The sequence below is a fragment of the Ictidomys tridecemlineatus genome, chromosome 13, assembly GCF_052094955.1.
Source record: "Ictidomys tridecemlineatus isolate mIctTri1 chromosome 13, mIctTri1.hap1, whole genome shotgun sequence".
NCBI lineage: Eukaryota > Metazoa > Chordata > Mammalia > Rodentia > Sciuridae > Ictidomys > Ictidomys tridecemlineatus.
The window spans coordinates 93,913,011-93,938,625 of record NC_135489.1 but is presented as its reverse complement, the minus strand read 5'-3'; the positions used below and the strand labels follow the sequence as shown (position 1 = coordinate 93,938,625).

Below are 25,615 nucleotides of genomic sequence, written 5' to 3'. Positions count from 1 at the left end.
TGTGTAGTACAAAAATCTCATAAATACGAAGAAAAATAACCTCAGCAGAAGATGGTAATATACTATTAATAGAATAAAAATGAGGCATAACAGAGCCATGTTCTGGGATCTTAGAAATTAGATGGCCTCGGAATAAAATTCACAAATGGATGAGATGCAAATTTGTCATAAAGTGCAAGAGTCACTTCGAGGCCAGAGACATTAAGCAAAGGACACAGGGATCTGTTTTGCAAACAAAACCTGAGATACTCAAGTGGGAAAGTGTTTCAAGGGAAAATATCACATTACCCACCCCAACCCATCCTGGGGCAGAGGATGCCCTGGCTCAGCAAGTGCACTATCTAGTACTGTGGTAGGTGGAGGGGAAGGAAGCAGTGTCCAGCCATTAAGTATGGAATTTCTCTAAAACTCAATTCTTTGGAAATTGAAGGCACCATCAATCCTGAGGAGCTTGATGAATTTATTTTTAATTGAAAACAAATATAAGGTAGAAGAATCTATCAGAGATATCACACTTAATTTTTGTTTTGTGAAACTTTTGTTTGAATTGATCCAAGGTATATAGATGTGTAATGCATGGTGATTTAAAATATATTTCTTTCCATGTGCTGAGATGGTAAAAAGTCTGAAAAACACAGTTAGTTTTATTCCTTCTACTTGGATACGTGTTCATGAAGTCACCTCACCACACATATCTGCCTACTAGAGAGGAAGATACTGGTCACAGTGAGTCTCATTTCTTTTTTTTTTCTCATTTCTTTGTGTGTGTGTGTGTGTGTGTGTGTGTGTGTGTTTGAAGTTCTCTGTGCATCTTGTGCTGCAACTGCACACTGCTCGGTGGCCCCAGCCTTGACTAAAGCTTCCAGCACAAACACATCTGCACATGCTATTCAAACAGAATTTGGGCAGTGATGTCACCAGGATGAGATGTTGACAGTGAGGTGAATGAGAGTGGAGTGTCGGCTGCCGGAGAGCACAGGGAAAAACCAGGGCCAACTATGTCCAACAAAAGGTGCTGGCTTCCATTCTTACCAGTTCTTTCCAGAACTCTTCCATTTCCTTTACCTCATCTCTCTCTGTCATTTTCATCTTGGAAAACAAACAAGCAAACAAAAAACCCGTCTGCTCTCCTGACTTGTCCATTCACATGGAGTTAGGATGGGGCCACTAGGGATTCAGGAACTAGAGGCTGGGATCAGAAACCCCACAGGGTTTTATTGCTCCATTACTGTCTCTTCTTCACTTTTGGGTTCTTGGACTCTCTCCCATCTGCTTCACTTCCACACTCAGTTCTTCTCCTGACTTCTCTTCTTTTTAGGCTGGTGGATGAAGAGCTGATTAACTAAAGGCAAACAGAGCAGAGGTATTACAAATAGTGTAGAAGGAATGGCAATAAGCAGAATACAGAATTTCCTTGTCTACATCGACAAGTTTGGAGCAGGCACTTTACTAGAAAAGTGTGTCCTCAAGTCTAAGGTGCTTTGACTTTTACTTTGTATATACAAATTGTGTAGGCATTAACTATCCTGTGAGTGACAAAATGTTCTCTCCTGTACCAAACTCTTGTTCTGGCTCCTCCAAGCCCTCTTCTGGTCTAGGACTCAATCTTAGTGGTCTTAGTTGATTTTCTGTTGCTGTAATTGAATCCCTAGACTAATTTATAAAGAACAAAGGTTTATTTAGTTTATGGTTCTGGAGGCTGGGAAGTCAAATAGTCCAGATCCTTGGTTTCTTCTCGTGAGCATGCTCTTAGACACAGCCAGACTGAGGATTTTCCAGAATTTCCACATTTCTCTAGATGGCCTCCATTTTAGTAACACATTCTATCTTTAAGTCATCTCCTTGCTCTCTCATTTCGATGTAAGCAATTAACAGTAGCCATACCACAGCCTGATAGCTTTGCTGCATAGACATGTCTTCCCTCAGATATACTAGTTCATCAAGATAAAAACATTCTGAGTCGGGCATGGTCATCTCAGTGGCTCAGGAGGCTGAGGCAGGAGGATTGCAAGTTTGAGGCCAGTCTCAGCACATTAGTGAGTCCCTTAGCAACTCAGAGAGACCCTGACTCTAAATAAAATATAAAAAGGGCCAGGATATGACTCAGTGGTTAAACGCCCCTTGGTTCAATCCCTGATACCAAAAAAAAAAAAAAAAAGTCCATTTACTTCTGGAAAAACTGAGCTTGATCTCATGAGAATATGGATTTCTCCTGTTGTGGAAAGATTCATGCTAAGTGTGTTGAAACCATGGTGCTAAGCGTTCCATTGGATCCACAAAATGTCAACGTTCCCAAGGAAAGGCAGGGTCAGTCAATCAATCACTTCCAAGAACAGTATAGAGGAACAGTGTCTAGTCTGGAACATGGTTGAAATAAATTCTCTTCTCTGAAGCCACTGAGATAAGATTGTTAATATTTAACAGAGCCCAAGAAAGTCAAATTAGATGGGTCTTATTTTCCACAGTTTTCCATACCACATGGGAGGGAGCATGGAAATGTACTAAGTAGAACAGAAGTGGGTGTTCAGAGGGATGAGTCACAGGAAGGTGTATGGCAGATTCCTAGAAATGAGGAAGGAATGCAGAAATAGATGGAGTGATAGAGAGGTCACTCACTGTACAAAAATCAATTGTATTTCTGTACAGAAGAGGTAAAAAATCAAAAAAAGAGACTAAAGAAACAATCCTAGTTACAACAGAATCAAAAGCAAAATACTTAGGAATAATTTTACCAAAAGAAGTGAAAAAATGAATACTAAAAACTGTAACCCACGGCTAGTTTGGGGAAAACCTGTGTGTCATCCCTGAGTCCCCTCTCCTTGGCAATGAGGACATCATCTTCTTTGACGGAAGAAGGGAACTTTATTCTTTCCCCCTCTGAGCATTACAAGTGGGCTGGGTGGGGTGTATACTCCTCCAAACATATATTTTTTTGGGTAGAAAACTGAGGCCTACTAAGAGGAGTGACTGTTCATATAGGCATTGGTTCTTCCTACCCAAACCCTGCCAATCATCTTGTACTTAAAGGACTCCCAGACACCAACAGATTTTTAAGAGATAAATATGGGATTCAATGTCTAAGAGGGAACCTAAAAATTTCAAAATCTGAAGCAAGTAGGATCTGCAAAGGTTGTCAACTGAAATAACAATCAGTGTGAGATTCTCCAAAGAATAGTGATTTTTTTTCCTGGTGTATAATAGAGTATTGCAATGGGAATACCTGTGCAACACTGAACTATGGGTATATTCAGGAGTTTGAGGCAAAAGGAAAGTGATAAAGGCAAAAAGGGATACATTTTACCTAAATTACTTGGGTCAAAATTTGCTGGTTTGGGGACCTGATGCAGGAGTTGGTGTCAGCTGTTGGTGTAGGTATCTCTGCTTGGCAAGTGTGTCAAGAATATCTGGTCTGAGTTGTTGCCATCTTAAACAATGCTAAAGATAAATTTTTGTTACAGAAATCTGTGTAAATGTGCTAGATGTACAAAGCACTGAGATGTGTATAGAACAAGAAGAAATCTCTTTTGTGCCTTTAGAAAGATCTTGAGAAAGTACTCATCGCAGGCAGGCAGGCATGACTCGGACTCACCTTCTTCATAACTTCTAAACCCTTATTTGTGTGGGTCTGAGAAGAATGATTTCATTTTTGTATCATCAGCTTTTATAACATCAAGCTGACTACTCTGAATCTGCAGAAGAGAGCTGGAGGAATTTGAATAGGGCAAAGCACATGTTAAGAAAAGAGAAAACCAGGCATAGGTCTTGAGCAAGAGTGAAGCTTCTCACATCGCTGTCCCCCAACTGCCAAGCTTCTCCACTTCACCTGCCAAGCTTCTCACATCACCCTGATTCCACCTTCAAGCACATAGCAACCTGGTGACCCTGGTGACTCCAGCCAGACACTTCCCTGTCTGAAGAGCAGTTGGTGGTATTGGAAGCTTTGAGAAATCTCTGTACAGAACTTCTTGCCTAATTTGTGGCAGAAACCAAAGAAGAAAAGGCAAAATTCTCCAAAAAGAACAAATGACTACAGATTCTGAGCAGATAATTATCAGATACCAGAGTGTAAAGGGATTGGCACAAGGATTATGCACTGCACACACTCTATGACCCTGATAGTTAACTTCTTCTACCCAAGAATTTCCAATTCAATAATATAATTCATTGAAAACCCACTCATTAGTTTAGAGTGTGAGAACACTTCTTTAATGAGCTCAGACAGAGCTAACGTTAATTTCTTATTAACCATTTTTTTTTTTTTTTAGTTATAGATGGGCACAATACCTTTATTTATCTTTATGTGGTGCTGAGAACTGAACTCAGTGGGTGCCTAACACGTGCCAGGCAAGGGCTCTATCACTGAGCCCCAATCCCAGTCCCCTTGTTAACGAATTTGAAGTAAAATGTAGACATGACTTTTAAAGCTTTCGAATGCACATGTAAAAGTAGACGTCGATTTAATAATCGCAATACGCTTAAACAAAATAAAAAAAGTTAAAGCCAATTTTTAACATCACGACTTCTCTGCCTAAATTCCAATTTCTCCATGGGTTCCACAACGAACCAGCTTCTCAAACCAGGACTCAATCAGGAAGTTCCTGAGGCCAGTGCAGGTACATCCGGGTCTCCGGGTACCCGGACTCGCCACAGAGAAAACTAACATTCCCTCCTTGCGGGTTCCCCAAGGGCAGGCGCAGTGCCTCGTGGGAAATGTAGTCTCCTCACTGACATGGCCCACCTGGTTGTCCGATTCATTCTGAGCATGCGCGGCCACGCCCACTCCCGCCGTGTTTCCGCTGAAGTTCTCGGGCAGAGTTTCTCCCCACGCTCCACAGCACGCCCGGACTTGCGTTCTTTGTTTTTGAAAGTTGGTGTGAGTGGGTGGAGGTCCCCGAGCTTCGAAGTCCCTGAGGAGCAGGAGGGGTGTCATGTTACTAGGGGAGATCAGAAACGTCCGCGGATCTCAGGGTCCGGCCGTGACGGTGCCAGCCCGGGGCTGCGGAAGGGACGACTGGGTTGTGCTTTCAGGACTTACCTCCTCGGGAGACCCGTCGCCGCCTGAAGGCAGGGGATGTGCCTCCAGAAGGCCGGAGGTTCTGAGGGAGGCGGTGGAGCAGAGGCTCTAGAGCCGGAGGTATGCTACCGTGAAGTCCCACGCCGCGCGCCCTTCGGATCCCGCACTAACCCGGGTGGCGAGAAGCTTCCTAACCGTACTAGGAAAGTGACCCCCAAATTCCCAGAGAAGTTGATCAGTGTGACGCGAGCGCGCTCGGAGGCTTGCCCTGCGGCCCTCGGGTCGGTGGGGTTCCTTGGTGACTCTTCGGAAAGTGAGGTTTCTGGTCCTTCTGATACCGCCAGTGACAGTCCTGCTCCCCCCACGTGTTGGAAGTGTAATATTAGAGAAGCACCGAGGCCAGCGTGTACAGCAGGGTTTATTTAAAAGGGGGCAACAGAATTCTCCTGGGAGGGAGAAGGGGCCGTGGCTGGTGTCCTGGGATCCCCAGAAACGAGATGTTATGCCCTTTTTATAAGTCCTAGGCTTCCTTTGTTCTGCCCTCTTCCCCTTATCTCTCCTTCCTGACAAGTGACTAGGCCCAGGAATGCTGGTGTGGGGGGGTGTCAAGGTGGAAAACCGGTGGGCTGAAGGGGGAAGGGCAGAAGGAGCGGCAAGGACACTTTAATTAACCTTATAGCTCCCTGTAGGGAGGGGCAATTCTTGGGACAGGTTATCTTAGCAACAGATTGGGCTGGGACAGGTTCTTGATAAGGGTGAAGGAAGGGCTCTGAAGGAATTAACATTTCTGTCCCTCTGTGGGCAGTCTCCAACTTCCCAGACTTACTCAAATTGGACTCCTTGATCCCACCTGACTCTATCTATCTTTCCTGCCTGCCTGCCTAATTCCAGTTTCACTGCTTGCCTACCACCTCTAGTTACAGAAGTTGATAGAAATTTATAGAAGACCTAGTTTCCAGGGACAGTGAATTAGACTACCAGGGAGATAAGTGAGACTGGCCCAGCGAGAAATGAAAGATGGAGACCAGGTAGAGATACACATGAAAGTTTATTTGTTAGAGAGCTGACACATAAAGCACCTCTCTCCTTAGAGGTAGAGGCAAAACTGGCTTGGGATCCCGGACTTTTTTTTTATAGGGCAGGCTCAGGGATTAGAGATGGTGTCCTAATGCAGGCCATTAAGGGTGAGGTTGGTATGAGGGAGTAGTGAGCCTATCTCAGAAAGGCCCTTGGGTGGGAAAGTGAAATTTTTCTTAAAATGATGACTGTAAAATGATGGCTGTCACTCAAGATGGCCGTGCAGATGCTAAGCAAGGACCTTACAATGATGGTCTCATTTTCCTTGGAACCAAGCACTTCTTAATGCACCTTGAGGAAGTGGCTCCATGAATAGGAATTCCAATTGGGAAACTACACCTATGGCCAAAATCCTCCCACTAGTGCTTCTACGCAAAGGCAGAAGAGCCAGAAAGGTGACTTTGCATAGCCTAAGTAATTATTGGCCCTACTGTGTAGAATGCCCAGGACTTGGTTGATTGTACCTCATCCAGTAGCTATCAAGGACTTGGTGGGATTGAAAGTTTGAACCATCTTTCAGAGCGGAAAGGTAAGCTGAGCTAAGGGAGGATAGGCAAGGGCCTAGGAAATGGTACTTAATGGAAAATGATTAAAGATGTGGCCTGGGCTGGAGGCATATCTGAAAGCATCTGTCTACAGTGCTTTGTACACACTGCAATTCCTTCAGTATTTTTTCCTCATTGTTTGCTATACATTGAGTTATCTCAAACTTAGTCTATCACTGTAAAGAAAAGGAGACACAGAGAGAGATGCAGAGGCAGAAAATGGCTGCTGGTCCAAGGGGCCACATTTATTTATACCAATAGGTTACATTAGATCATTAGTGCAATAACTACATTATTTTTAGTATATCACTAAGGTTGCTTGTTTTGCAATTATATTCTATAGTTCCAATATGCAATGTTAGAGCTTTATGTAACTATCAAGAAAGTCTGTTTGAAGTTACTGTTAGGCAGGAAGATCCAGGAGCTTGGTGAAATATTGTTATCTAGCAAGCAAGTTCCTTTATTCCCAGGGACTATGTGCTTGAGATCAAAGTCGAGGCTGGTAAGACTCTAGTATAGAGCCTCCTTATGGAGGACAGTACCACAGCAGCTAGGGATTGCACAAGTATTAGTTATCTTACTAGTTCCTGGGAAAAACTGCAGAATATTCCAACTGTGGAAAACAAAACATCTGTTTTCCCCTGGGAGTTTGTTCAGGAGAGGAAATTCACTGTCTTGTACATTTCCACCGCCAGAACCCTTACATATCACCAGATTTGGCATGTAGGGATATGCTGATGCCACTTCTATTCTGATTGTTCTTCCTGATAATTCAGGGATGGTTTTCCAAAGTATTTCTTCTTTATAAGAAAGATAAAAAAAAAGTTGAATTCAGTTGCCTGGGGTCACATGATTTCAAATGTTAGCCAGATTGACTTTTTCTCTTACACTACCCATTTTGCCACAATTAAGTCAAAATAAGTGTTTATTTATTTTGAGATTATTTTTGTGACACTGAAGTCAATATAGAACAAACATTGCTTTATAATACTGTGGCTTAAGCATTCTTATCCTTTTCTTTATCTCCAACATTTTCTGCAGATTATGTGACCTCAAAGGGATAATAACACAAATGTCTCCTACTTAATGTCGATAATCTGTTTTTAGAAATCATACATTTTCCACATACATTGTTTAAAATGTTAAAGTTAGACCTATGACACTTCAAACCAGTTTCTTAAAATGTAAATAAAATATATTGTACACTAAAAGTAACAGACTTTAAGGTAAACAGACTATGACAAAAAAAGTTCACTGATGTATAAACAGTTTTATGATTCATATGATATCTGTTTGAGCCAGCAACCTCAGCTAAGTTCATTGAACTTACATTCATTCTGATTTTTAAAACTTCTACATATGTTTTTTTTTTTTTTAATTTTAATATTTATTTTTCAGTTCTCGGTGGACACAACATCTTTGTTTGTATGTGGTGCTGAGGATCGAACCCGGGCTGCCCGCATGCCAGGAGAACGCGCTACCGCTTGAGCCACATCCCCGGTCCTCTACATATGGTTTTGAAAAAATTTTTGATTATATTTGACATGTAATCTCTCCCAGGTAGTTTTGTTAAAAGCATTGAACTATGGTGACTTTGATATGTCAGTTGGCATTCACTGTGTGAGGAACCAATCCAAAACTTATTGGCTTAAGGGGAAAAAAATTATTAGCTTAAAGTTCTGTTGATCTGCCTCTTTTTTTTTTTTTTTGTATCAGGGATTGAACCCAGGAACATTTAAACCACTGAGCAACATTTCCATCCCTTCTTTAGTTTTAATTTTTAGACAGGGTCTCACCAAGTTGTATAGGGCTTTGGTACGTTACTGTGACTGGGCTCAAACTTGAAATCCTCCTTACTCAGCCTCCTGAGTTGCTGGGATTACAGACATGTGTCACCACGCCTGGTACTGATCTGCATTTTGAGGTGTGCTCATGTGGGCAGTTTCTATGCTTATGTTTCTTGGTTCACAAATGAAACTTTAGTCTAATTTTTGCTGAGGTTGGTGCAGGATGGCTTCATTGCCATTTCTGGTGGTTTGTACTGGCCATTGGCTCTTTTCTGGGTTTCTAACAGCGTAACCACAGGCTTTTTAATGTTAATTCTGTAAGAGGGCAAATGCTGGTGGGCAAGTACTTTTCAAACTAATATTTGTATTGCATTTCTAATACCCACTGGCCAAAACAAGTGAAATGGTAAAGCCCACTTTGTTGTCAGAACATACTGTACAAGGGCTTGGGTACAGTTCTGTCACTGGGAAGCATTACTGGAGCAGTGTACCACAAGACATACACGTTGTGCACATTTTTACCTATATGATTGTGGGTGAAATGTTGGGTTGTTCCATGATGTTAGGTATATATCAGTAAAATGTGTTATAGTGGAAACAGTTATATGGAGTCTTGTGTGGAATCCCCACATTAATAGGGGAATAGTTACTACAGCCCAATTGTATTTCTATAGCATTAATTTGATTTAAATTAAGTTATATTTTTAGGCAACATTAATATAAAATTAGTAGGTAATGCATGTTTTAATTAACCCCCAAATAAGTTCTAAGTCTAATCTCTACCTTAATGTAAATGCATCTTCAATAGGGTCTTAGTTGTCCCTTATTGAGTAAACTATTCTCTCACATAGAGGCTTTTTAATTAATTTATTTTTTTGTCTTTTTCAGCAAATATGTAGAGTGTTTTGAGCAGAATAATAATGTACTGAGCTCCACCAGTCCTCTCCTTAGTCCACTCTACTTGCCTGCTGTTCCAGCCATGCTTCCAGAGTTCTCTCTCTGTGTCCAAAAGCAACGAAAACTGAATAAATCTTTAGTAAGTTGTTTATTTATTTTTCACTTTGTTGTCATTGTATTTGGTGAGCTTTGTGAGACCTACAAATTAAAGTGGAAAAAGAGAAATAAGTAAAACTCAGCTTCAGGAAACTGGACATAAAGTTGGCATGTAGATTATAGGTAGGTTATAAGACCTCAGAGTCACCTAAGTTTAATGCATCTGTCTCTGATCTTTCTGACACCATGGCAAAAAGACGGTCACACTTGTTACATGATTGGAATGGAACATAAGAGGAGGGCATGCTAAATCCTCTTGGGGCATGAAAACTTGCTACCACCAAAGTCTGAAACACTGTCTTGTTGGTTATATAGATGATGTAGTGGAAAACTTTTCACTGACAATTTGGAAATAAACACTTTGTGTTCAGCACTAGATAGATTTACCTAATTGCTAAAGTAATGTGGTTCCAGACAGCTTTTGCACAACCATCCTGGATTCGGGGATTAAACTTGGAATGTGTGGAGGACTGAGTCAACCATAGGCCCTTAAATTTTTCCTAAGTTCATGTGTACAGGTTATACATCAGATCATTCAGTTACATTTTTTGGACTTGAACCCATGGAATGTAGTTGTAGTTCATTTCTTTTTTTTTTTTTTTTTTGGAGGCACTAGTCTGAGCAGTTGCTCCTGTTGGGCACCTGCTCCAGTTCTTTGATTAGGCAGTTGACACATACCTTTGTTTTATTTATTTATTTTTATGTTGAGGATTGCGCAAGTGCTAGGCGAGTGCTCTAGTTCTTCTAAAGCTCACCAGTAACCTAAATTATAGTCATATCTAGTACTATTCTCTGGTCTTTACCTTACTTGAATCTTTGGCTGTTTACAGATGATCTTCTGGAAATTCTTCTCTATTAGTTTCTGTCATGGCTTCAGTGATGGTTCTTCTCTTTTACCTGTATTTCTTTTCTTCTTCATCCATGTGTCTCATCCTGTTCACACGGTTTGTCCCTCTCTGCAGTTCTCCTTGATGATTCAGCTCTTTGTGGTTGGGTGCTCCAACCTGTTTTTAGCTTGGTCTTTTGACTATAGATTTAACTTCCTGTACTTATTTTTTCGTAGCCGTCCAAAAGGCAACTCCAAACCAACAAATCCAAATTGAAAGTCTCATCTTCCTCTGTTTCTTTCGTATGGCATTATTGCCATTTAGTCAGTGACCCAAATTACTGAAAAGGGATTTTTTTTTTCCTGAGCTTTTTCCTTTTTTAGGTCTCATCTCATCTAATCTAATCTTACGTAAAGTGAGTATCCCATGACACTCTTGTTTGATTCTTCTTTTCATTTATTTTTGAGTCTGCACATGGTGGCAGCATAGAGGGAAGAACTTCTGGGACTCACAGTCCCCTAAAGGGTGTGTTTGCTAGGTGCTGAGGTTCAATCACAAGTAGACTTTGATTCTGGCTAGCTATGTGACATCCTTAGCAGTACACAGAGAAAAAGCATTCAGGAATTAGTTGGAATGTTTGAACAAGTCAATAAAAATATTTGTGAAGAATGAAACCAAGAAGCACTGACATTTTTAATGTCTTTTACTTGTATGTTTGTCGTTTAAAAATATATGTCATGTTTTTAAACTCTTTGAAAGATTATAACTAATTCTTCTATTTCAGGTAACTAGTTAAAAATGAGCAGGAAAAGATAGATATTTACATGTTTATGGACTAGAATTTTAAGTTGATTAAGAACAAAGAATGACCACCTTTTCAGTGCTGGCTGAAAGCCCAACAAATCAGATCCTGGTTGCCTACCATCTGCCCTTTCACATACTTGCCACCTATAGAGAGTAGCATGAACATGGTGGACCACTTCTCTGCAGCTGCGTGGTGGGATGCAGGAGGCACCCTGTAGGCACTCGTCTGAGCAGTTGTTCATGTTGGGCACCTGCTCCAGTTCTTTGATTAGGTTATGCTGGTCCCTGGGAATGTTGGATTGCTTCTATATCCTGTCTATGTGAGCAATGCAGTGTGTGCAAATATCTCTTTGAGGTCTTGCAGTCAATTTTGGATATATATACATGGAAATTGGACTGTTGGACCATAGTGAAAAACTATTTTTAATTTTTTGAGGAGCCACTATCCTATTTTTCATAGCTGTTGCAACATTTTGCATTCCTACCATCAGTTTATAAGGATTCTAATTTAGCCAATACTTGATATTTTCTATTGGGTGTAAAGTGATAACTCATTGTGTCTTTCATTTGCATTCCTCTAATGATGAATGATATTTCATATGCTTGTTGGCCATTAGTGTGTCATCATTGGAGAAATGGCTGTGGAAGTCCTTTATCTGTGCTTTAAATAAGTTATTTCGTTTTTTTTTTTTTTAAATTGTGGGATGGAAGCAGTTCTTTAGGTATTTTGCATATCAACTTGTTATGAGATATATGATTTAAAACTATTTTCTTTCATTCTGTAGTTGTCTTTTTACTCCAATTATGATAATGCACAAGAATTTTTTTTGATCTACATTCATTTGTGTATTTTTACTTTTGCTACCTGTGCTTTTTAACATTATATCTATGAAGTCATTGCCAAATCCAATTTTATAAAGCCTTTCTGCTACATTTTCACCTAAGAGTTTTATAGTTTTAGTGTTAAATATAGGTTTTTGGACCATTTTGAGTTAATTTTTGTATGTGGTGTAAGGTGAGGTTCCAGCTTGTCTTTTGTATGTGGATATTCAGTTTTCCTAACACTGGTTGCTGGACTTTTCTGCACTGAGTGGGCTTGGCACCCTTGTGGAAGAATATATTCACCATTGGAGAATATATTTTCTAGACTACATCATGTATTTTGGTTTAAAAATATTGTCACCTCAGTGTATTGAGATAGCCAACTAGATTCAGAAGTTAATAATAAAATAAACATATACTGGGAAACTTGCAAATACCTATTTGCTGTCAATTTTTAATTATATAATTTTAAAAATTCAGGTATGACTGATGTACGAAATTGTCTATATTTAAAGTGTACATTTTGATGAGTTTATGAATAAGCATTACTCACTTATTGTAACTTCCCCAAAATGATACATTAAGGGGCTGGGGATGTGACTCAAGCGGTAGCACACTCGCCTGGAATGCGTGCCGCTCTGGGTTCGATCCTCAGCTCCTCATACAAATAAAGATGTTGTGTCTGCCGAAAACTAAAAAATAAATATTAAAAAAATTCTCTCTCTCTCTCTCTCTTTAAAAATAAAAAAAAATAAAAAATGATACATTAATATATCATCTCCAAGTTTCTACTGTATCCCCTCTTTTTATATGTAAAACACCTTTTAAAATGTAATAATGTTTATTACATTTTATATATAATAAACCTATAGGTAGATTCTATATGTAGTATCCCAGAAGGTAACCTTCTTAGCAGATATTTAAGTATATAACATAATATTCTGAATTGCATATACTGTTCTGTAGATTTAAGACTGATTCATATTTTATGACTGAAACTTAATACCCTTTGACCAACACCTCCCCAATTCCTTTGACCCTCAGCACATGGTAACTGCCATTCTACTTTATGCTTCTGTAAGCTTGAGTATTTTAAATTCTTGATATATATAGTATCCTAGTCTATTCATGTTGCTGTAACAAAAACCTGAGACTTGGTGCTTAATAAAGAACAGAAATTGCACAGTTTTAGAGGCTGGAAAGTCTAAGATCAAGGTGCTGGCATCTGGTATCTGGTTAGGGTCTTGCTGCCTCCCCACATAGTGAAGGACATGGAAAGCAGAAGGGAGTGATTGAAGCCCTTTCTATCAAAGGGCCCTAATCCATTCCAGAGGAAGGAACTCTCATCTGATCACCCCACAGAGGCCCCACCTTCTAATACTGTCCACATGGTGATGTGAAATTTGGGGAACACATACATTTGAGTCATTGCTAGTGGCATTATGCAGTACTTTTTTGTGTCTAGACCTATTTTACTTAGCATAATGTTCCCAGGTACATTTGTGTTGTCACAAGTGGAGGGATTTCCTATTTAAGGCTGAATGATACTCTGTTGCCTGTATGGGCCACATTTTCTTTATCCATTCATTATTATTAAGTGCTTTTATATTATAAGTAGGAAGGTATTTTTTAATATTTGTTTTATTATTAAGTAATAATTATCAAACTCAAGCTTTTAAATGACTGGATTTTCTTTCTTTTTAAAATATTTTTTAGCTGCCAATGGATTTTTTTTTTTTAAACTTTATTTATATGTGGTGCTGAGGATCAAACCCAGGGCCTCACACATGCCAGGCAAGTGCTGTACCATTGAGACACAACCCCACTCCTGGATTTTCTTTTTTAAAAGAGAAAACCTCTTTTATTTTGTTAGAGCAGTTGAATTTCACAGTAGAATTTGAGGAAGGTGAATAGATTTCTTCCATAGTTGTGTCCTTACACATGCACAGCATCCCCCTTTGTCAGCATTCCTCAACAGAGTGGGAAATCAGTTACAATTGATGACCCTGCGTTGACACTTAATAGTTGTCCAAAGGCCATGGTTTACGTTATGGTTCATTCTTGGTGTTGTGCACTTTGTGGGTTTGGAAAAATGTTAATGGTATGTTTCTAGCATTATAGTGCCATAGAGGGTATTCTCACTGCATTAAAAATCTACTGTGCTCCCTCTGTTCATCCCTCCTCATCCCAGCCCTGGAAACTACTAATCTTTTTACCTTCTCCACAACTTTACCTTTTCCAGAATGTTACACAGCTGGAAATATAAAGTAAAAAGCCCTTTTAGACTGTTTTTAAAAATTTCATAATGTGCCTTTTGAGATTTCTGTATGCCTTTCAGGACTTCGTAGCTCATTTCTTTCTAGTGCTTAGTAATATTTAATTGACCACATATGCTACAGTTTTATCTATTCACCTCTTGAAGGATAGCTTAATTACTTCCAGATTTTGACTTTGAATAAAACTACTATAAACATTTGTTTACAGGTTTTTATTCTGGGAGTGTTTTTCACCTCTTTTGTGTAAATACCAATGAGCATGATTGCTGGATCATATGGTAAGAGCATGTTTAGTGTCATAGTAAATCATCAAAATGTCTCCCTTGGTGACTGTCCTGTTTTGCATTCCCACAAGCAGTGCGTGAGTTTCTCTTGTTCCATGTCTTCATTAGCATTTGGTATCAGTGTTCCATATTTTGTTCATTCTACTAGTTATGTAGTGATATCTCATTATTATTTTAATTTGTATTTCCCTGATGTCTTATGATATAGAGCATCTCTTCCTGTGTTTATTGATTGACTGTGTCTTCTCTGTTTGGGTATCTGGTAAGCTCTTTGTGTTCTTATGATAGCTATAGAGTTTTGAGTTCTTTTAATGTTTTACATAACAGCCCTTTTATCAGATTTGTCTTCTGCAAATATTTTCTTCCAGTCTATGACTTATTTTCTCATTCTTTTGACAATGTCTTTTGCAGTAAAGAAGAAATGTTAATGAAGTCCAATTTATCTATCATTTCTTCCCTGAATTTTGATTTTGGCTTTGTATGTACAAAGTCATTACTTTCCCCTCGGTCATCTAGGTTGTTTTTATATGTTCTAGAGTTTTATAATTTTTCATCTTACATTGTAGTTTGTGATCCATTTTGATTTAATTTTTATAATGGGAATGTCTAGATTCACTTTTCTTGTGTATAGATTCCTAGTTGTCCCAACTCCATATATTTTAAAGAATAACTTTGATTCATTCCTTTGTCAAAGACCAGTTGATTATAATTATATGGAACTAATTCTAGGCTCTCTGTTCTGTTCCATTAAAATTGAATCTTTTGGTCAAAGTTTGTAAAAACTGACATTGATAATATTGAGATTTTCTGTTCATGGACATAGAGTACTCACTTAGTTGTGCTTTGATTTTGTTCAGAAAGATTTTGTATGTATAGAGATATTGTGTCATTTTGTTAGATTCATATGGATTTCATTTTGGGGTGCCAATATAAGTAGTACTGTGTTTTCATTTAAAAATTCCACTTGTTCATTGCTGATATTTAGGAAATTGAAAAATGTTTATACATTAACCTTATAGGCTGTAATCTTGTTATAATCACTTATTCCAGTTTTTTTTCTTTAACAGTTTTTTTCTACATAGATGACAGTTGTATTATCTGTAGTCAGTTTTATTTATTCTTTTTCTGCATAACCTTTATTTCGTTTTCTTGTATTACTGTATTAGCTAGTACTTCTATAGTTATGAAAGATGTAATAAGAGGATACATCCTTGCTTTCTTTAGTCTTGCAAGAAAGGTTTGAATTTCTCACCTGTTAGATGTAGGTTTTTGTTGGGTATTTGTTATCAAGTTGAGGAGAGTTTTAATCACAAATGGATGGCAAGTTTTTTCAAGTGATTTTTCTGCATCTGTTGTGTAATCATGTGATTTTTTTTTTTCTTCTTCAGACTATTGATGTGATGAGTTGTATCAGTTGATATTCAAATGCTGAGCCAGCCTTGTGTGCCTGGGATAAATTCCACTTGTTTTGATGTATAATTCTTTTTGTAGATTGTTGGATTCAATTTGCTGATATTCTACTGAGAATTTCTTTGTTTTTTTTTTTTTTTTGGATCTGTGTTCATGAGAGGTAATGGTCTGTAGTTTTCTGTATTTGGGTAGTGCTGGTTTCATAAAATGATCCATAATATTCTATCTGCTCCTTTCCTCTGAAATAGATTGTAGGGAATTGATATAATTTCTTCCTTAATATTTTATTGAATTCACCGGTGAATGTATACACAACAGGTACTATATTTGAAGATTAATAATTATTCTGTTCTTTAATAAATATATATTTATTATTGTGTATTACTTGTGTGAGTTTTTGTAAATTATATCTTTGGAAGAATTGGTTTGGCCTATTCTGAAAATAATATTAGGGACTTTCACAGTTGAAAAGGAGGAACACATTCCAGGTGGTGAGGGGCAAACACAGGTATAGAATAGTCACTAGAGTAACCCATATCTTTGCAGAGATTTAAGATGGTAATGAGGCACAGCTACAGTTCACTTCAGCATGTGATGACAATCAGAAACCAGAGCCTTGCCACCTGTGTGGGTGCACATCTTCATTTTTTGTTTGAGATAGCCTGATACTCTCAGTATTATTTCTCCCTTCTTGTTTGGGTGGAAGTCCCTTTATTCCCTGTTAATCTCTTAAGATTATTCACTGTCATGGCTACAGGTACCATTGAAATCTTGGTACTTCAAATTTTAATGTTCGGCTGATGTCTCTTTCCTGTATTCCAGATTCATATCCAGTTGCCTGGTGGACATCCCACATAAGAAATTTCAGTTATTTCATTTGCGATATCTACAAGTCTAGGTTATTTCTGCCCCCTCACATTCTTCCATTTTTCACATTTCACTTTGGAGCAGCAGTATCTAACTAACTGCCATCATACATGTAGCCTGGAAGTAATAGTTTTCTTTGACCCTCTGTTCAGCAAGTTAATACCACATTCTGTTTCTGCTTATACTTTTCATTGTTTCATTTTCTCATTATGTATATTTACTGCTCTCTGTTCTAATATAGGTGGTAAGCTGTCACCCTTTTTCTTCCTTTATCACTCTTTCTTAAGCTCTTTGCCACTCTCCTTCCAGGGTTGACTATTAAATGCATATCTGTTCATGAAACTTACTTTTTCTTATAGGGCTTCCTTATTTACATTGTGTGGTTAGGGAAGTGGCAGTTCACCCTGTCGTGCCCACAAACAATCCTTTAGCATATAGGAAGGACATTTTGGGACATGTATATGTTTTTAATGTATAAACAATTAAAAGATGGTAGGTACATACAGTCTTTTGTTGTTGGAATTGGATCATAAATTCAGACCAACTCAACAATAAGTTCCTTCAGTATTGCATGAATCTCTTATCATGGCCCAAGATCATTCACCGTGGCAGGGCACTGTGTTTAATTTCATTAATGTGTTGTGCATTGTTTGTGGTATTCACATTCATGAAAACACAGTTCACATGGAAAAGCTGAACATCTTTCGTGTTTTAGTGACACCAACCTCATAATACAAAATAGAATGGTGTTTTCTCCTTTTTTCCCCCCAGTCTATATTGCACTTCTGTTTGTATTAATTCATCTTGCACATCATTCCAGGTCTGCATATATTCTTTGTCTTTATATCAAATCATAAGACTTTTAGAGGAACAGAGTTTTATTCATGCTTATCTCCCTCACAACAAGTATGGGTCTAGATATTTAAAATAAATATTTTTGATAATAAATTTTTACTGTGGATACTTTCACTGTGATCTTTCCTTCATCCATCATATATAGTATAAAGCATTCTCTGTTGTGTGGAAGAAACATGAAAGACATACACACCTATATAGAAGGGAGACAGACACAATCTCTGGAGGACTGATGACTTGAGGAGAAATGTGCTGTTGCAGGGGTTGGTGTCATTTGAGGATGTGTCTGTGGACTTCACCTGGGAGGAGTGGCAGAACCTGGATGATGCTCAGAGGACCCTGTATAGGGATGTGATGTTGGAGACCTACTACAGCCTAGTGTCACTGGGTGAGCAAAACTCCCCAATAACTTCCGGGAGCGATATCCTTCCCTGCGTCCATTTGGCAAATATAAGAACCATTTATAAGGTTTAATGCTGTTTAGGTATGGGATTCTAATTCATGTAGAATGTGCCTTTGTTTTTTTGGTATTGGGGGTTGGATCCAGGGATGCTACCTCTGAGTGCTTGTTATTTTTTATTTTGAGATAGAATCTCACTAACTTGCCTCGGTTGGCTTCCAACTTGTGATCCTCCTGCTTACCTTCTGAGCAGTTGGGATTACAGATTGGTACTCTCACACCTAGTAGTGTGTCATGCCTTATTAATGAAAGGCCTTTTTTGTAGAGAGCCATCGTGAACTACTTGAGGGGTCTTTACTTGGTACTGAGCCATGGAGACTTAGGTTTTATTCCTTGGGAACTATCCCGGCTCTCCCATGTGAATCAGATCACCCAAGGCATGAAATCTCTGTCTTTGCTCTACTGAGTAGACAGCTCTTGTAACTTTTGTGTTGGGCATAACCCGCTGGAAACTGGACAGCCCACCTCCTACCTTATTTGGCAAAGAATAGTCCATGGAAAACCTTTGATGTTCCCCCCAAATAAATAAAGCAAGCAAAGGCTTCATTGCTCTCTTTCTAGTGTGGAAGCTTAATCCCTAAGATTGACTATCCCGCCCCTGCTTTTTAAAAATTACTTTCTGTGTCCTGTGTTTTTTTCACTTCCTTCTCTTTCTTAGCTTTTGTTTCGCAGCTATCCCACTCTACCAAGAGGAACCTTTACTTCCATCGCCTATGCAGGATGTGGGCAAGACCTTTCATTGAATAGTTCCTGAAGCCAAGCTCTTTTTTTTGGGAAGGAGCTAATGTGGCAGTTTGGCAAAATCTTACATTATTTCTCATTAACAGGGCACTGCATTATAAAACCTGAGGTGATCTTTAAGTTGGAGCAAGGAGCAGAGCCATGGATGGTAGGGGAACACCCAAACCAGACCCTCTCAGGTCAGTCAGTGCATATTGAGCACAGGGAGATTGGGAACAGTAAAATTCATCAGATGTTGGGAGTGTTGAGCTTATTCTACCTCTTTTTTGCCGCGTCCCTGTAAGGGTTCTGTATTTGGGATTGGATTGTCTGATGATTTTATGGCTGTGGTGTGCTTGGTGGCTGAGAGTTTCTGTACAAAAGAACAGGATGCTTAGTTGCTGGGAAAGTTTCTGTGCAAAGGTATGGAATGCCTAACTGCTGGGAAAGATTTTGTGCAAAGACACAAGATGCCTAGCTGCTGTAGCAATGCCCTGCACGAGGAGGCTCTGTGCTAGAGTCTTATCAGCCTTGACCTTGATCTCAGGCACATACCTCCTGGGAGTGTGTTTCACTGCTGTGCCTGTACCTGTCCACTCAGCAGTAGCTTTAAACAATGGACTTTCTTGAGATCTACAAAAAGCTTCTAATATTGCACATTGCAACTGTAGTTTGTAACTAAGTAATAACCTGCATAATGTTGCTAACTCTGTAACCTGCCTAATGACACAATGAACAATAATGTACTACTGATGCCAGTGACCTAATGTAACCTACTGACATAAATAAAGCTTGGACAAAGGGCCATTCTGCCCCTATACTTTGTTTCTGTCCTCTTTTGGATTCTTTTTTTTTTTTTTTTTAATTTTAAGATGTCAGTGGACCTTTATTTAATTTATTTTATGTGGTGCTGAGAATTGAACCCAGTGCCTCACACATGCTAGGCAAGTTCTCTTCCACTGAGCTACAACCCCAGCCCTTCTTTTGATTTCTTTACAGCTTTTGATTTCTTTATAGGTCCCAGACCTGAGGAGAGCTGGATCAAAGTTTTTTTTATTATATAGTCTACAGGGAGGGCTCTTATACATAAATCCTTGCCTTTTATTTTGCTGAGTATTTTAAACATTTACCTCTGGTCTATTCTCTGCCTTCCTTTTCTTAAATCTTTTTCTTTGTTTCTCACTTTTTCACATTTTCAGTTGCTGTCTTCCACCATTCCAGTGAAGTGGGTTTAGTCCTCCAGGCATTTTAAAAATATACATCCATTTATTCTTAAGCAGATTTTGAGCAGTGGAAATTTTATAATGTACTTATAACAAACGTGATCAATATATTGTCCCTCTTTTATGAAGTTTACACTCTAATGAGAGAGAAATAAGAAAAATGTGAATTAATTGGATGGGAAATATATAGAATATTTAACCATAGTGAGAAAAGAAAATGGAATGTGATAATTCAGAAAGGATGGTCAGAGAAGGCAGTTTTAGGGAATTATTATGTATTTACTTTGGTATGGCTTCAGTTCAAGTTAACTTTTTCACCACTACTCACATATAATACCTTGGTGAATATAAAATCTATATTTGAGGGTGGACCATCCCTATTGGAGGTGCAAATTTGGACATTAGCATCTTTAAACAAAAAGTTAAAGTCATTCTTGTACAGGAAGTCATCAGAGAGTTGATAAGATAGAAAAGAAGTCTAGCAGTGAGCCTATCATCCAGAAATAAAGAATCATGAATCTGAGAAGGACCCAGAATAGGAGCATAGCAAAAGGTGGGCCTGGATTTCAGAATAGAAACAGGAGATGTTGGGTCTCCAGGCCAAGAAAACGAAGGTTTCATTTTGGAGGGCTCAAATTTCTGAGAGTTGAGTTTGAAGTCCCTATTTTCCCTTGTCTTTATGAACATCCTTCTAGAGCAAAGAAGATGAGAAATGTATGTGAAGCTCCATTTTCTAAGAAAATAGGAAGCAGCTGAAACTTTAGTACATAAAATAAAAGCTTTCAGAAGCAGTGAATTGTGCGACAGAGGTACTTGCATTAGGAATCAGAGGGACAAGTCAGGCTGTGGATCTCAGAAGAAATCAGAAAGGCAGTTTCTAGTGGGCACAGCATGGGTTAGGGAGCAAGTTGCTTTAGACCAGCATGTTATGGAAGCCCAGGGTTATAGGTTAAAGTATCTCATATCTGTTATGGCCTGAAAAGCAAAGTAAGCCAGGTTTAATTAGGAATTTGGAGAAAGCTGTCATCATCTAGCACAGGGAAAAGAGTCAAACTTACTACCCCAGATAGTATATTTTTTATTACATTAAATCCGAAGGAAAATCATGTAGTCATGGACTGCCTAACATTTCGGGCTATTATGGACCATGAATCCATCTAAATAATCTTGGTTCCAAAAGATTATGTTACAGCTCAAAAATTCCTATTATTTAATGACATGGTAAGCATTATAATGTCATAGCTCAGTGCATAACCCACATGTATGTGGTGAAGCTGGTATTGTAAAACTTAGTCCTCTAAGTTGTGTATAGGACATAATTCTTGATAATTTTTAGTCTCTTACTACAATGAAATACCTAAGGCAGCTAACTGATAATAGGTAAAGTTCAGTTGGGCCTAATGGTTCTGGAGATTCTGGTCCAAAATAGTGAGACCTCATCACTTTTGGCCATTGGGAAGGGTGGAAATATTGGGAACATGATGGCAAATTACTTACATTATGAGTCAGGAAACAAGGGTGGGAGAGGATTCGTCATGTTCTTACAATCTACTTCGAGGACACACCTCCAGTGACCTTAGGACCTGCCTCTAGGTCAGGCTTCCTGAAGGTCCACAGCAACTTCCAGTAGTGCCAACTTGGAGACAAAGTCATTAACACATGGGCCTGTGGAGGATGTTTAACATTCAAACTGTAGCAGTAATTATAATAAATTACTATGGTACCGTTTTATATATTTACTATACTATAGTTTTTATTATTTTAAGGCATGCTCTTCTACTTATAAAAATGTTTGTTTTTAGACAGTATGCTGTGTTACCCTAGGAGCAGCCTCAGCTTGTGTTTACTGTGTCTCCACACAGGTCCTGTATTATTTAGATTTCTGTAAGCGCACTCTGTGATGTTTACACAATAACAAAATTGTGTAATGACACATTTTTCCTCAAGTGTTCTTGACATTAAGTGATGCATGACTATACTCATATAGTCACTATTCATTATTGATTAATTACAAATGGTAGGCTGCTAAGGCAGGAAGAAAGAACTTTACTTTTACCTGAGCATTCCATAAGAAATGCTTATATTTATGAATTTGTTTTTGTTTTTCATTTTAGGTGTCCAGAAAGTGGATGACCAAATAGACAATGGCCAAGAAAGTCAAGACAGACGTTTGTGGCAAGTTGTAATCACCAACAGCAATTCATCAACTAAGGAGAGAGTTGAAGTAGGAAAACAATTTAAATTGAGCCCAAGACTAATTTTAAATAATGAGAACTATTTAGAAACAAGGCCTGAGGGGTTTAATGTACATCAAAACAGGCTTCTCTCTAGGGAACCTGATTCAAGTAATGTAATCGGGAAGTCTCTCAAATGTCCTCAGCATCTTGGTCAGAATCAGCAGGAGGAATTTGAACGTTGTGGACAAGTTAAAGCCTTGAACACACAGGTGAATGTATTGAAATATGAGAGGGTTCCTATGAGAAATACCTGTGGAGAGAAGGACTGTGGGAAAGGCTGTGATGGTTCATTTTTTATTGGTGGAGAGACAACTCAGGTGAGGAAGAAAACTTTCTACAAAAAGCCTAAAAGTCAGCAAATACACATAGGAGAGAGACCCTCTGAATGTATTAAAGATAAGGAAACCTTCACTAGCTGTTCAGACCCTATAATACATCAAAGGGCATGTAGAGGGAAAAACCTTTATGCATGTAATCACTGTGAGAAATCTTTCAACCGTAAGTCCAACCTTGTCATCCATCAACGAATTCACACAGGGGAAAGGCCCTATCAATGTAATGAATGTGGGAGAACCTTTTCCCGGAATTGTCACCTGAGGGAGCATCATAAAACTCACACAGGAGATAAACCCTACAAATGTAATGAGTGTGGGAAGACTTTCAATCACAAGGTAGGCCTCACTGTACACCAGAGAACTCACACAGGTGAAAAACCCTATGAGTGTAAAGAATGTGGGAAAACCTTTTGCCAGAAGCCACACCTCTGCAAGCATCAGAGAATTCACACTGGAGAGAGACCCTATGAATGTAAAGAATGTAGGAAATCTTTTAGGGTCAAGTCAAAACTCACTGAACACCAGCGAAATCACACAGGTGAAAATCTCTATAAATGTGAAGAGTGTAGAAAAACTTTCAACAATAGATCAGCCTTCATTGTCCATCAGAGAACTCACACAGGAGAAAGACCCTATGAATGTAATGTATGTGGGAAAACCTTTAGCCAGAAAGGAAATCTTGGTGAACATCAGAGAATTCACACAGGGGAGAAGCCCTATGAGTGTAAAGAATGTGGAAAAGTGTTTTCCCACAGGTCCAACTACAGCAAGCACCAGGTAAGTCATGTAAAGGAAACACCCCAAGAACATATGAGTGTGGCAAAATCTCTTGCCAGGTCACAGCACTCTTAATTTTGTATGTTAGAGACTGGCCAAGTGTTCTCCAAAGTCCATTTTCTTTCCTTCTGGAAACAGCCTGCATTTCTCAGTGCCCCGTTATTGTTGGGGTACCATGTAAATAGCTCTTCAGGTAAATAGGGACACAAGTGTTGAATCTTATTTCCAAGCATGGTGCAATATAAAAGCTGTGCTGTCAGTCCTTCCAGATGTCTCATGCTCTGTGGATCTCGTGTGAAGATGGCCACTAAGCTGTCCTTCAGAACTTTAAATGGGAGAAGGTAACTATGATTTAAGACAAAAAGAAATGACTCACAAGATCAGGGATTATCCCACTTCTGTCCTAGAACCCTTGATTTATACTTTATGAGAGTGAAAAGTAAATACTCTTTTGGGCTATCTCATGTGTGATCTGTTTGCATTACAATAGAAACATCTCATTGTAGCTAAAAATAAATATCTTTAATACATCAGCCCTTCAAAAGCTTCCAATATTTTTGTACAGAAGAGAATTTATAATTATGGGAATTATAACTGTGTTCAGAATGCTTGACCTGCCAATCATAGAGACTAATGCTTCTATGTAAGAGTTTTGGTTCTTTTTTTTATGGTTTTATTTATTTTTAAAATAAATTTACATATATAATTCTACTTCAACATTCAGATTTATATGCATATATTGATACACACACACACATTTTAAAGGTAACCCTCTCCATAAGCCTAGTCCATAACTCAGAATTCAACCTAACACTACCCATATCCATGAGCCTTTTATACAGAAATTATAATCATTACATTGAATATTCATGTATTTTTAATACATACATTCCTGTATGTTTATATACATTCATACATATACATATATCCTATCAGTAAACAAAATACTACACATAAATTTTAATACATATTCATTTATATGTTTATAACATACATCTAAGTCAAATTGTGAGCATCCATCTCAACACAAATCCAGATACATATAAATATTTTAATGTATATCCATATTGAATTTATACATATGGATATAAATGTTTAAACCTTAGCTCTAACCTTAACCCTTTTTCAACTACATGGTCTGTCACTACAACTGTGGATCAACAGAAACCTCTACACATATAGACCAGATCACTTTACATGAATGTACCTATATAGTTGGGGATATAAATTTTTAAATTCACAGAAAAATCCAGATATTTTATATATATATATTTTCATTTCCATTGGCAAGCCCCAAATTTAACATAACCAAAATACCACGTAACTTTAAAATAGCCATAGATAAATGTATATATATTTATAAACTTTCATATAATTTTAATTCTATATTGATATATGCATTCCAGTGGTAACACCGTCAACCTAGTCCCTAACTCGGAACTAAATTTATCCTTGCAGATAACCATTAATCTTCTATACAAAAATTTGAATACTCATATATATATTTACATATATGTTCCTTTATATGTTTATAAACATGTATGTACCCTAATTCTAAACAAAATCCTACCCATAAATTTTCATATATATTCAATTGCATATTCATAAAATATATCTAAATATAAGAGTTCTTGGCTGTACTTGGCTGCATGTTTTTCTGTTCTTTACATGACTAGGCTGTAAACTTTCCAAATTTATATGTTCTGATTTCCTGTTAATATGAAATTCTGCCTGTAAGTCATTTCATTGTTGCACTTTGCTATATGCGGTTAAAAGAATCTATGTAGTTCCTTTAGCGTTTTGCTCAGAACTTCTGTATTATTTCATATTTCGAAACTGATCATAAAGAATAGAAGCTATTCAGTAATGTTTCCTGAGGAGTGTCAAGTGTATTATAATGATGCTTTTTTTTTTTTTTTTTTTTTTTTAGTTAAACATGACTAGTAATATCTTCCAGGTGACATTTGAATATGTGTCTGGGAACATTTTTGATTGTTATAACCACATGTTGGGATTCCTGCTGGCATCTAGTGAGTGGAGGCCAGGAGTGTTATTGAACATCCCACAGTGCACAGAATTGCCCCTTCAAATACGGGGTTATACTTAGGAACATTCTCTATTAACAAAAAATTTCCTTTATGGAACCCAGCATAACTGTGGATAGAGAATATATACACTTAGCATTATATTATCACTTTTTATATTAAACATAGGTGTTGTATTACATAACTTTTTTTCCTAT

The 25,615-nt window shown here is 38.1% G+C and overlaps 1 protein-coding gene and 1 long non-coding RNA gene across 9 annotated transcripts; one reads left to right on the top strand and one right to left on the bottom strand.

Moving 5' to 3' along the window:
• Positions 1–443: 443 nt before the first annotated feature.
• Positions 444–4,801, bottom strand: LOC144370012 (uncharacterized). The gene is made up of 2 exons (XR_013429920.1): positions 4,285–4,801; positions 444–1,342 (listed from the first exon to the last, which is right to left on the bottom strand). It is a non-coding gene; the product is annotated as an uncharacterized LOC144370012 (long non-coding RNA).
• On the top strand, positions 4,770–23,906 carry LOC101970890 (zinc finger protein 717). Of its 8 annotated transcripts, none has more exons than XM_078030589.1 (7): positions 4,770–5,134; positions 8,035–8,150; positions 9,312–9,459; positions 14,414–14,483; positions 17,883–18,009; positions 18,909–19,001; positions 22,139–23,906. In XM_078030589.1, exons 4-7 carry the CDS (start codon positions 14,481–14,483, stop codon positions 23,446–23,448), a joined length of 1,533 nt encoding a protein of 510 aa, XP_077886715.1. In that variant the 5' UTR covers positions 4,770–5,134; positions 8,035–8,150; positions 9,312–9,459; positions 14,414–14,480; the 3' UTR covers positions 23,449–23,906. The 8 variants fall into 8 exon arrangements, with proteins under 8 accessions (XP_077886715.1, XP_077886718.1, XP_021579127.2 ...); XM_078030592.1 differs by lacking the exon at positions 14,414–14,483 and having other exon boundaries at positions 8,035–8,560; positions 22,139–22,248; positions 23,634–23,906; XM_078030588.1 differs by lacking the exon at positions 14,414–14,483 and having other exon boundaries at positions 4,782–4,873; positions 5,029–5,134; positions 8,035–8,560.
• The last annotated feature ends 1,709 nt before the right edge of the window (positions 23,907–25,615 follow it).

Coding starts and splice junctions, on each gene's coding strand:
- LOC101970890 (XM_021723452.3), top strand. CDS start 9,403: ATGCTTCCAGAGTTCTCTCTCTGTGTCCAAAAGCAACGAAAACTGAAT. Junction 9,460..17,882: donor GAAAACTGAATAAATCTTTA/GTAAGTTGTTTA, acceptor GTGCTGTTGCAG/GGGTTGGTGTCATTTGAGGA. Junction 18,010..18,908: donor CTACAGCCTAGTGTCACTGG/GTGAGCAAAACT, acceptor TCTCATTAACAG/GGCACTGCATTATAAAACCT.